Source organism: Rhopalosiphum padi, chromosome 2, assembly GCF_020882245.1.
Source record: "Rhopalosiphum padi isolate XX-2018 chromosome 2, ASM2088224v1, whole genome shotgun sequence".
Lineage (NCBI taxonomy): Eukaryota > Metazoa > Arthropoda > Insecta > Hemiptera > Aphididae > Rhopalosiphum > Rhopalosiphum padi.
Window position 1 is genome coordinate 66000757 of NC_083598.1, and position 13846 is coordinate 66014602.

Below are 13846 nucleotides of genomic sequence, written 5' to 3' on the forward strand. Positions count from 1 at the left end.
CTGAACAGCAAAGAAGTTACCTACTTACCTCTTTTTATAATTTATAGTCATGGTTTTTAATGAACGTTTACAGAACACTGAAAACTTATTTAAATTATCCTTAAATAAGCTACAGTAGCTAGTAGGTCCTCTTTTTCTCAGCTACTCCATATTTAAATTAGCAAATTAATATTATTATTATCTAAATGTTATGTAAAAATAATTACAATTTTTTTTTTTTTAAAGTTAATTAATTTAAGTATTATAAGTACATATATTTTTAGAGATAATATGTTTACCAGAATAAATAAATTTCTAAAAATGTCCTTATTTTCAATTGATACTGGTGGCTGTAGGTTTTAAAAAAAATTTGAGAGTGGTGCATATGACATACCTGCTTAAGATGATGTTAGCACATATATTTTTTATTTTTATAGTTTTTAAGTAAATTTGAGTAATTTTAAAAGCAAAATCTAAAAAATATTTTATGTGAATGTATTTTATCTTTGTTTTGCTCAAGGGTCAAAAATAAAACAAATTGTATGCTAACATTCTCTTAAAACAGTCATAAAAAAATGTACTAAATCAAATAAAAACAATTTTTTAAAATACAATAAAATATATATTTTTCGAATAGTTTATATTAGTTATTAAAAATTAAAACAGTCATCTTAATGTATATTTTTTAATAAAATAAAATAAAAATACAGTTGTCATCCTGCTACAAATAAAAATTGAGATAAAAATTGTCCAACACCTACTAGTTTCAATTGCAAAAAAGTTTGTTCATTTTTTTTATGAGAAATAAATGAATTTTACTATATATTCCTTAGTTGAAACAACAATATCATTTAGGACTGTCCTTACAATGTCCGGTTAAGTGTCTATTAACGCTTAATCGGTAGTTAGCAGATTTTGTTATCGGCAGAATTTTGTCGATTAGCATTAACAGACACTTAACTGGACATTGTAAGAACGGCTCTTAGACAAATATCATAACAACCTTATCAAAAAGCACACATGTAAGTTAAAAGTAAAACTAAAACTAAAAATCAAAAAATAAATTACAATCACTAAAATAATATAAGATTTTGAATTAAAAAAAAAGAAGAATAGGTTAGGTTACATAATGTATTATTATTTTTTCTTAGTCTAATAATAACAATGCTAAATAAATGTGTAATATTAAACTGAACCAAGGGTTTTAGTGTAATAATCAAGCATACAAAACTTGTGAGATTTCTGATAATAGACTAAACCAAATATGTTAAAATGTCAAAAATGCTTCACCGATATGGTTTAGAAAAATATCAAAATATTATATTATAAACAGTTCAAACACTTTAGTAGTAATAGTATGTCTTTAATATATCACAAGATCAGATGTATGTTTGAAAATGATACAAATTGTCTTGGTTAGTTCTAACAAGCAAATAATGGATACAAAATATTTAAAAATAAAACTAGTAGAAAAGAATAAGAATATATTTACAAGGAGATAATGGCTGTACTGGTGTTATAAGTAGATTTTCCAAATATTCTAATACTGTAATTATACTTAAATACAAATAAAAACTGCAAATGCGAGAACACCCACTAGCAAACCTAAATGACAATTTTTAACATTATATTTTAACTACTAATCAAATATACGCCATACAAGTTAAATAATCAGATCAAAAATTTTAAATGTATTTCAATTCAATAGTCCTTTGGCTTTGTAAACATCCCTCAATAGCGATTTCAAATACTTGATTTCTCTGGCTAGTTCTTTAGCTTCGTCCTTGAGTGTATCATTTCTTTGCAAAAGTTGTTTCTCTTCAACAACAGATTCCTTGATTTCAGCTTTTTTCTTCATTCTATACCTTGTAGCTGCATTTTTGTTTTGTTCTTTTTTACGTAATCGCTTTTCTTCGTTGGGTGCCTTTGGGGAATATGGTTTGTCTCGTTTAGTTGTTATATCACTGTATGAATCGGTATGGCTACTGGCGTCTGATGACATGAAGTCTGACAATGTATCTTCATCAACTACCAACTGACTGAGTTCTTCTGGTTGCATATCATCCAGCATAGACATAAGGACATCAGTGTCTTTGGGACTTTCTGGTGGTGTCAATGAAGCGGGTGGAACATAGTTGAATTTTGGCTGAATGGATGTTTCATGGCAATACATAGGTGCATACTGTTGGGTTGGATATGGTTGGTACTGAATAGCTTTATTGGAAGGGACAAATTTCTGATATTCCATTGGTTTCATTTCAATGTTGTTTGGAGAAGTGTTCGTCATGAAATCATCAAATATTGGAAGGTCAATAAATTTTTCTTCATTTAACCAATCTGTGATAGTTTCAGATTCTAAAAAAAAAAAATATATATACCGTGTTAAATTGTATTTTTAAATCTTAGGTCACATTCACAAAACTATTACAAAAAATAACTAAATGTGAGTATAATATTGAAATTATATTTATCTAAGTAACTTAATGTCAGTACAGCACAAATTACAAATAAAATATACTATACATAGTTTAAAATAATAATATTTTATTTTGTGTTGACATTATAGCTATTAACTGTTTTTATGCTATATTCAATACAGCAATAAGTATTTAAAATTTTAAACTTAAGAGGATCTAATATATTGACATATATTATTTTATGTTTGTCACAGACATAATTGACTTACCATAAAAAGACTATTAGAGTAAATTTTATTTATAACATTTCTGAGTGGTTTACTTTAGTATTTTAATTTTATAACTAGTTTTTAATTTATTTTTTAAGAAAAATATGAAAACTTAACCAATTTAATTTAACTTTTATTCTAAAAAATTCCACAATGGAAATCTGCACCATTCAGTAAAAGCAATATTATATTCTCATCTAAAAATTGGACTCGCCTCTAATAATAACTCAAGTTATAACATAACTACTGATAATGCTATAGTGCATACTGTTATATAACAGCAAGACAAATTAAAGTGTTCTATCCTTTCAAATATAACCAATGAAAATTAATACTAATACTAATGATTTGATTTGATAAAATATGATTTCTTTTCATGTAGACATGATTGACATTAATAATTATGATTAGTTAATAGTTTCATTATAATTCTGGGTAAATCACAAAACTATATATTAAGAAATAGATTGATCAAAACCATCACTGACAATATACAATACAATAATGTACCAGCATATTTTTATCCTATGATAAGTAATGACCTTTGATGAAATGACCCAAATACTCTTAGAACATTAAGACAACTGCTGCTTGTCTGCTTATCTAAATAGTCAACCCGACTTATAATAGTTGTCATTAAATATATGAGTGTATAAATATAAGAAAAAAGTCTTTGGATGTCAATCAAGCTGAAAAGAACCATGCGATAAACTGTAATTATTTTAATTATTGTACATGTCCCCCGAGTAGCAGAATGTTATTAATATATTAATATTATCATATGTATTTGCTTACAGTAAAATACAACGAATTTCAAAAGTAACAAAGGACAGTATAATTTATTATCATACTATAATTTGATTATTATATTTTTATTATTTATATCACTAGACACAGTCAATATGTCAAGGAAATTCTTGAATAAATAGACTAAAATATATATCCAATTGTATGATCTATTCTACTAAATATTACTGTTTTTATAAAAGTATATATATATAGCATCGATTAAGTTATACAACTACAAAGTCCAAGATATTATATGTATTTCCTTAATAGAAATATTTATATTAATACAAATAATATGAGGAATATCACAATGACATAGATTAAAAAAAATTGTAATATTAAAATACGTTTTGAATACTCAGTACACTGGACCTTGTGCTTAACATCTTACAAATAATAATTTTATTTAATAAGTATTTTCTATGATATTATAACATATGTATATTTTTTTAATGTTATGTTTCAATTAAAAACAATTTAATATTATCAATTAGAGTAGTTAAATGATCATGTTGTTATAAGTATAGCATTAAGAAATTGATAAATATTTAAGTTATATAAGTATGAATTATAAATAACATTTCATTTGGGATTTATATATAGTAAGCACAACTAGAATAAAAAAAAATTGGGAGCCATAGCCACTTAAATTTAAAAAAATACTTGTGTATATCTGTTTACTTTACAAAAATGTTCAAGGGATCTTCATATCAGTTTAATAAACATAGGAAAATAGTTCGACATAAAATCCATTTCGATAGTATTCTAAATTTAAAAATTAAGAGAGTGCTACAAGTATTGTTGTAACCAACAAGACTTAAATCAACTTCTCGTAGACAATAAAATTGTTTTTATTATTTAGTAGTTATTTTCAATTAACAAGAAATAAAATTTCATTCTTCCACGTTAATTTTTCCCCAAGTAAGCCCCTAATGTATCATTTCCAATTTGGATAACATTAATATATCTTTTTTATAATAATACTTCTTATCCTACATAATAAGATTATGTATATTATAGGCTAAATATTTCTTAAACTCGAATTGAAAAGACATAAAAATAGGTACTATACTTTAATATTCTAGTTAAAATGTTTTTATAATCAAATTCAACTCTCGCGTTTATTTTATGAAATTAGGCTTAGGCCGATATTTAAAATCTGTTTTACTATACTAAATAAATTCATTTTCCGGACACCAGCATTTAAAAATTAATAAAAATTGTCTAATACTTATCATATTTAAATAATTAAATTCAAAACAAGATAGAATAATATTAATATTTCTATGAATGGTCGATTATGGATTTTCTCGGAAATAAGAACAGTTATGAACAAATAAATATTTTAATAACTTTTGGAATGAAAAATATATTAAATACCTACATAATTAAATGTTAACTTATTATATTATAAAATAATGTTAGTGCATTTTCAATAAATATAGGTCATCAAATTTAAAATTACGTATCAATTTTATTCTGTGAAATAATAAGAAAGAACTAGTATAAAAAATGTTTAAAAAAAAATAAAACTGGATTGAACAGGAATCCCACGGATCTAACCGTCAGAAAAACATTGTATGTTAGTAATTATGCAATATGCTTACCATTCTTAATAATCATAAATACATTTCCAAGTCACATTTGTATATACTAATATACCCTTATATGTAAATACGTGCTTTAAAAGTACACTTAATGGTTGAAAATTAGAAACATAATATATTGAAATTTAAAAAAAGATTAAATTATATCTACCCTACATTATTAGCACATTGATACTATAAAATATATTAATTACGCAACATCGAGAAAAAAACTGCGATAACTATGAATAAAAATACGTTTTCATCAACATGGAATGCCTATCTAATTACATATTTACCCTATAAAATGAATTTAAAAAAAAAATGTAGATGCATCAACGTACCAGAGGAGCACCAATGAGATGAAATCATTCCGGTAGCCATGTGCTGTGTTATCATCAGCCTTGGCGTGTTTTGACACGAAACCAAATATCTAGCTATTGCGAAATTTATGTAAATACCAGACAGCAGAATATATATACAAAGTAGGTAGTCCTATGGTAATATACTAATATAATATATATATAATATAGTACATAAAACAATCGAAACAAAAAAATTAAACAATTATAATATATAGGTATCTAAATTAAATGAAATTTAGGTAATAACAATTAAAACAAAATAATAATGGTAAATTTCGATATTTGGTTTCACTTGTAAGGCGTGCAAAATTTTGCTCTTTTACCGTTCACCTTCTTTTTACCAATTTTTGCGAGTTGAAAATAATTTGCCTGCTCCAGGTGTAATGATAGATGAACTTCATAATCACACAACTATGTGATGTGTTGCGACCTACCATGTGAACGAAAATACATCTATTATACAAAGTGTAAAAACTTTCAACGAACAACTGGTTGCGCCGCGCGAGAAGTTGACTGAACACTGCGGGCGGACAGACACGCCACCGCTTTGGTTCCTCTATCACACACAAAGACTCCCGACAACAAATCTCCCTCCTCCTCTATTTGCAATTTGTCTTATTAATATTGTTATTATTATTGTTCCTTTACTTCTAATAGCATGTTTACGCGTTCCTCACGATGCGCGCGCCTGTTAATTTTTTTACAAGTTTTTCTCTATTTTGTACATAGATAAAACATAATTGCAGTATATTATACATAATATGTATTATATTATTAAAATATCATTTAATATTGTAAATATATTTATCATTATACGCATATATTCACACACACAAGTATAACAAGGTGAACCGCTATTATTATGTATATTGATTTAAAGCCGGATAATTTCTTACTATATAGTTGGCAACCGAATATCAAAATATAATAGTAATAGTAGTGGTGGTAGGTAACACAAATAGTAGGAATTCTGAGTTCAGCACCAGTATTTAGTACCTAGTGACTAGTATTATTGAAGAAATAATAGGAAAGAATTATAGAACTTGTACAAGTAATAGTAACAGTAAAACTGTAGTCTGAATAAGTAGGAATAGTAATATTGTATTATTCAGGGTCGTCCTAAACAAATAATAATAATTATGGGGGTCTACTATAATATATACTAGTAGTTTCAACCTTTTTGGGTTCACGTATCCTTTTGATTTTGGAATCAAATAAACGGCTCCATACGAACAATGATAATAATTTTAAAAAAATGTTTACAACTTTATTTTTAGTTTATACTACGGACGCAGCCCTTTTGATAATAACCAACGACGCCACTGGGAGCCGTGACGCACAGGTTGAAAATCACTGATATAGATTGTAGATTTACTTTTGAGGTAAAAATGATCATAATTTTTTCTTACTTCACTAAAACGACTATATTTACGACACAACAATCCATATTTATTATTTCAAGAGCCACTAGATTATTTTATTAGATTCGATTAACCATGAAGTTTTTCATTATTTTTTTTATGTCTGCTATAAAATTTAAGAGCATAAAAAGTAATTCAATATTCAAAATTGAGGCTCGAGTGTGATTTTTGGTAACAAATTGTATCTAGATGCGTAAAAACTCAGGGGACCAAAAGTAAGAAATCACCAGGAATCTTATAAATATTTGGGAAATACTAACAAAAAACAAGAATAATCCATTACATCAGTTTTTGACAAATTTTAACGTAATTAAATATTCAAACTTAAAATAACGATTTTAGTTTTCGTTGTTATTCAACTAACTTGTGTTTCATTATTACTTACATTAAAATTTTCAACAACAATCCATTTTTCGAAATATTTAGACTCATTTAAGCTGTTAATACAATAATTATTATACCAATAATCTCTAGTAAGTCGGTGTTGGTTTGTAAGTTTTAATAAACGCGATGTTTAAACTAACGTAGTTCAACCCATTGAATTATAAGAAAATATTAATAATTATTTAAATTTAAACTATTCTTATACATATACTTAAATCTACTATACATTAGAGAGAGTTTCACAGTTATAAATTATGAAGTTTACATATAAGTATTTATTTATTAGAATAAAACAATTTTCTGTTTTATAGAATTGAATACTAGTAATTTGTATGCCAATACACATACATTATGTTGTATACCAGAAAAATTAATTATTTCGTAAAATAACTCATATTTTGTTATGCTTAATAAATATTTAGTTCGACTTTTTTTTAAACAAATTAAATCGTAATATATATACATATATTTGTACAGCATAATGCATATTATAATAAATCTATAATTATATCAAAATAAATGAGTTTTTGTTTGTCCTCAAAAACTATGAGAACATTTTTAATAAACGTTATATCAATAAATTCCTCGAGATTCTGAGTGTTTATAGATTATTTTTTCAACCTTATAAGGTGGTTCTACACATAAATTTAATTTTAGGTAGCAAAAATCTAATGGTTTTTGTTTATTTAAATGGTAGCTATTAGTTACAAATTATATTATTATTAAAATTAGCTGAAATATAGCAAATAATATAAATATTTTTAAAAATAAGAGTATATTAAAAAAAAAAACAAATCTAAAAATCAAATACTTATGAACACAATTACAACAATTACTTTTATGGTTTGCTCTCTTAAATGAGGACATATTTTTGATGTTAGCGCATTAAAGCAAATAACAATCAACAATATTAAATTTAGTGAATTTTTAGTATTTATATCAAAAATATATCCAGAGTTAAAAAGTGGAAAATCATAAAATTAATCATAATAATTGTCTTTGTATTATATATTTCAACTAAAATAAAAAACGATAGAATAATATGTCAATTTTAACTTTGGTAATGCCAGATAATGCAAATAGATTATTTAATTACTAACACAATGGCTAAATATAGATGCACGTAATGACTGACAATGACATCCGTTACACTGGACAGTTTGATGGCTGATAGTAGTAATTAGATAATGAACAGTATTGATTCAGTGACATTTTATGAAAGATATAAGGGGCCTGTGCCTCACTCCTTTTGGAGATTCAAGATAAATAAAAATATTATATTACAATTATTGTCAACTGATGGTAATAATTATTGAACATTTTTGATAGGACTTTGAGAATTTTTATAAATTTTAATCTATGTAAATTAACATTTAAATAAACCAAATGTCTTCATAATATATATAGATAGCTATTTTTGATCATAGATCAATATTGTTATAAATTATTAAACTCCAATTCAAAATTATGTCATGTTCAAATGTAATTGTGTAATAAAATAACATTTCAAGAAATTTGAGTTTAAAACAATTTTAACAGTAGGATATTAGGATGTATAAAAAATTTATCAAAGTAGAAGCAGTTATGAATTTTACGAGGTTTTTGTTGTTGAAAAATAATTTCTGGAACCAAACAAGTTTTATGTTTCACACTTCTATACATAATTAGACACAAAGTTATCGACTTCAAAGGACATTTTTTTTAAAAACTACACTAAAAATAGAACAATTTTATTTTTTATATCCCAGTTCATCACATTTTTAACAATAAATTAGTTAATACCCAACTATTAATACCGATTTTTTCTTTAAATTAAATACTTGATATTCCTTTTTAATCAACTCTGTTTAACTCCTATTTATATTCATATATTAAGTACATGTTATATAATAATCATCAAGGTTTAACAAAAAATTATATGATAAATACAAATATTTAATATTTATTGCTGCGCAACTTTTTGAATGCGATCAAAGCTCAAAGACTATCAGAAATTGTATAGAACAATCAAGTTTATATCAACACTTAATTAATTAAATAATATATTAAAAATGAATGTTTTATAATTTTATCAGTTGGTTTAATTATTAAAAAAAAAAAAAAATCTTTAAAATAAGATAATGATAGATGATTAAAGTGTCAAAAGTATATAATAATTAAACTAAATATGTACAACATTTCATAAACCAATATTAATTTAAAATTTAAATTAATATATTTGTAGATTGTATTTAATTTAATTACGGAATGCTTCTTTATATTAATTAATAACAATTTTAAAATAATAATTTTGCCAGTATTTTAACATTTAATGTTTAAGCTAATTAATTTCAATAATTAAGGTTTTTTTCATTATCATCATAATTGTATATTATATATTTTTCGAGATATTTTTATTATTGATATAGTGCCTAATTTAAAGATACATTTGAATTAATATGATATATATTATTATTATATTTTATATAAGTCACTAATTGATTATAATTTATTTATACTGAATTATTGTAATTATTTGTAGGTCTATATAATGGTTAACCAATTAATATTTTTTATATTAAAAATTACTTAGGTAATAAATATATTAATCTAAACCTTATTTGTGAAACACTTGATATATAACTCTAAGGCTAAGGTAAAATACTAACAGACATAAATTTACCTGAAATCATCTCAGATATGGTGACATTAGAGCAGATAGTCTCATACATTTTAAACTTGTGACAATGACTATTTCCAAATAATAAATGAGATGCTGTCGTTAATAAATTGATACGTAAACTTTGACTAACTAAATGTTATTACTTTAATGGTAGAAAAGTGACTAAACACTCCACAATAATTGCATCAGTGTTTGGCCAGCTATATAAAATAATAGATTAGAGCTTAGGATACTTCAAAGCTGCTGTAGAGTGTAGCCCAATGAATATTTTGATCGGAAACCATAAAATCACGTCTGTTATCTATAATTTTTTTAGACACATTGTGTAGCTTTCTAAGGATTAGTAATAACTAATCTATGTTATTGATAATGACGTGCTTCAGACTTCAAAACATTAATTATTAGGTAGTTTATGGATTTTTAATATAGACACCTTAAAACAGCCAAACTTAAGGCATTTGTATTTTAAAAACTAACAGTCAGAAATTATTACGATTTTGGATTTTGATTAAAAAAGTTATATAGATTCATAATATTAAAGAACAATTCAAATATTTTTACATTAAAAACATACTTATGTGCAGTGATTTTAATATCAAATAGGCACTACTTTTACATAGATGCTATAACCTTTTTTTATTTGTTAATTCTATAAAATATAGTATTATTATTTCATAAATGAAAAAAAAATACCTACCATCGTTTTTATCGTACAATTTGTCTAGGTATTCTAATAATTTTCCAGCCATGTCACTCCTTGTTAATTTATCCCATTCTGTATCGTTTAAATTACATATTGCTTTAGAAGACAGAGCTGTTGTTGGCTCGTTGCTTAAAAGCAACGAGCAGCTTGGTTGTACTACTTGCGACATTCCTGACATTTTGTAATGGATTGGGTATATTATTAAACGAAGTGAAAAGTATGCTGTTGATGATTTGCGTTGATATGCTCTTGATGGTGGCACCATCTTTGAATAGGGAAGCCATATTGGCACTAAAAAAAAAAATTAAAAAAAATATTTCAGAAAAAAATAATACATATTTTCTTACACTTAACCAATAGATATTTTTATATTTAAAAAAATATTTTTTACACCTTGCGTTCTTAAACTATTTTATTACCCAAGATGATATATATTATATTTCATACCTGTACATGTTAAATCATTTAAAATATAATGACACTAGTAGGATAATTATTGTTTCAATTGGATAACTATTACAATTTAATTATAATAGACAATAATCTTTTTATACCTCTTATAATAAACTGTTTCAAATTATAAAACAATTTATACATAAATAAATATTTCTAACTTTAAAAATAGATGAAAATATTTATTTAATACAATATACAGAGTAGACAACTCATAAAAATTTAAATATTCAAATTCTCAACACTTAGAAATAAAAGGCTATTATAAACATTTATGGTGTATGTTAACTCAACATTTTAATATTTTTTATAACCTTAATTGTTTAATTGTTTAGGACTGACTATATTATAACAAATAATAACTTATAACTTATAGTAACAACACTGCTGAGCATTCACTAGTTTTAAAATTAAAGTCAAACAAGAATATAATTTTCTAACTTCATTGTTTAGTATTAATTCATTACTTCATAAATTAACAAATTTAAGTTATAAATAAGTAATACCTATAATGTATTTGATATAAATTAATACATTTAGGGGCATACAAATATATGTTAAAATATTTACATTGTATTAACCTTAGTTTAGTATAACCTTGTAATTTTAATGAAAAAATACATATTATTAATACTATATTATTATCCGAGATAATGAACAAAAGGTAAATACAAATTAATAAGAGCTAGTTTTCACTGAACCTAGTTTATCTATATTTATTCATTAAGATTAATACTATAACATTATTAGTACACTAAATTTTGTTGTACCTCCTTTAAAGTTTAAAAGATAAGAAAACAGCAATCCTTATAATAATTTACTACTTGAATATTAATTAAATATATATAAGTTTAATGTGCTACACTTATAGTCTTTTTATAGTCTTGGTTTTATTAGACAAAAACGCAACAAACTCAACCAATTCATATCAGATGACATCACATATTTAATATACCTAATAATACAATTAATCAATTTTATGCCGTTATAAGAAATATTTTATTTTAAAATTTCATCAAACTATAAGACTATACAAGATTATTAAATAATAATTTTAACTTGGTAGCACAGTTTGAGAGAAAGTCAATTTGAACTAGTAGTGGATTACCTACATTCTAAAACCAATTGGTGGACGGACACATTAACCTTAAGGGCAAGACATGTAATACAGAGAAAATCAACAACAGCGATTGATTTTTCTTCAAGTCCTGCATAATGTACAGCAAAGTAAAAAAATAGGGGTTCAAGTTTACACTTCAAAAAAAGTGTGGGGTACAACATTAGTGTCATATCACAGAATAAATATAATAAAATTACATTTATTCTGTTGTCATATTGTCTAATGATTATGGTAGACATCACAAGTACAAGCTGACACCTGTGTTACTGTTGTAGAAAATCTGTAGGAATTGGGGTAGTATAGTGGTGAGTAGGTACCTAATATTATCGTCACGGACGTGCTAAATGCAAATCAGTCACAACAAACCACTCGGTGACGTGCCGTTCACACACACGTCAACGGCAGTGACGTATTTCGGCACAGGTACAGGGTATGCGAAATTGGCGCAGCAGCCGTATACGCACGCATATCGATACCAAATTATGTCGTCGAGTTGAAGGTTCGCACGGTTATTCACCATCGTCGCCACTGTTATGTCGCCGGCTAATTATTATTTATACTACCGCAAAGCCGGGTAGAGACGTAGATCGCGGTGTATGCGATCTAGTATCCCTACTATTATAATATAACACTGTAATCGCTGCGTTGAAGATGCACTCAAATACGACGTAACGTAATCGAATGACATATTAATAATCAAATCGCTCACCTCGCCGTCGCGGACATGATCGTTTGGTTGGGTTTGGGCACACGGCCGTGTGCGGGTTGAACGGTGTCTACGGGGACTCCGAAATCACTTCATCTCGGCGGTGTGTTGTGGCTCGGTTGTAGTAGAATATAGATCGCTGTCGAGTGTGAACTGAAACGCTATCCCAGCGAAATGCAAAAGGCACAGACGATAGAGGTTAACGGCAGTTGTTAAATCCTAATTGTTTACGGGGTCATAAGTGAAAGCAGTTGGCGTACGTAGTGAACAAAAAAAAACAGAGCGTCGGAGCGTGTTATGACTCGTGGTGGTGGTGGTCGTACATAGGTGAGCAGCCGTACAGGTAGAGGTGGAAATTAATACATAGAACGGGTAATGGTGGTAGTGGTAGTATTGTGGTAGAAATATCGATGGAAGTAGTACCTAACCTGGACGTGTGGATGGCGGTAATCGCGTTTCCGTACACAGGGGTCATAATGTCAACAATCGATTACAGTGAGAAATGTACTATCGAACGTCCGTTATCGATATTATTATTATTGTGGTAATGTGGTAAAGTGTACACTGATATCTGGTACGCCCGATTCATAGAAAATATTGTAATAATTGTCTCGAGCGATATACACGCAATTTTACCCAAAAACCCAAGAGTTGTAGCCTATGGTTTTGAGTTAATTTCAAATTTGTCAACCATTGAACCAGTAGGGCATGTTTGTGTATCGATAAATAACCGCAATCGTCCAATACCAATTATATCGATGTACACATAACACAATATGTATTGACGCTATATTGTATGCACGCACGCGCCATAATTTGTGCACTTCGTTTATCGAATATCGATAAAATGCTATGTCTTATGTCGATAAGCATTAAGCATTTAAATTTTGAACTTCATCTAATCTGAGCTATACTGCTATAGGTATGAGAATTTTTTTATTGTTGTTAATAAATATTTTTCAATTTCTACGACGCACATAGCACATTATGGC

At 26.5% G+C, this 13846-nt stretch overlaps 1 protein-coding gene across 1 annotated transcript; it reads right to left on the reverse strand.

The window, feature by feature from the left end:
- Positions 1–650: 650 nt before the first annotated feature.
- LOC132919767 (activating transcription factor of chaperone) lies at positions 651–13267 on the reverse strand. Its single transcript, XM_060981592.1, has 3 exons — positions 12858–13267; positions 10570–10866; positions 651–2334 (listed from the first exon to the last, which is right to left on the reverse strand). The coding sequence occupies exons 2-3, from the start codon at positions 10838–10840 to the stop codon at positions 1676–1678; spliced, it is 930 nt and encodes a 309-aa protein (XP_060837575.1). The 5' UTR covers positions 10841–10866; positions 12858–13267; the 3' UTR covers positions 651–1675.
- Between the last annotated feature and the right edge of the window lie 579 nt (positions 13268–13846).

Excerpts from the sequence above, each read along its gene's own strand:
- LOC132919767 (XM_060981592.1), bottom strand. The coding sequence starts at position 10,840 with ATGGTGCCACCATCAAGAGCATATCAACGCAAATCATCAACAGCATAC. Across the intron at positions 2,335-10,569 it reads ATTGTACGATAAAAACGATG|AATCTGAAACTATCACAGAT; the intron begins GTAGGTATTTTT and ends TTTTTTTTTTAG.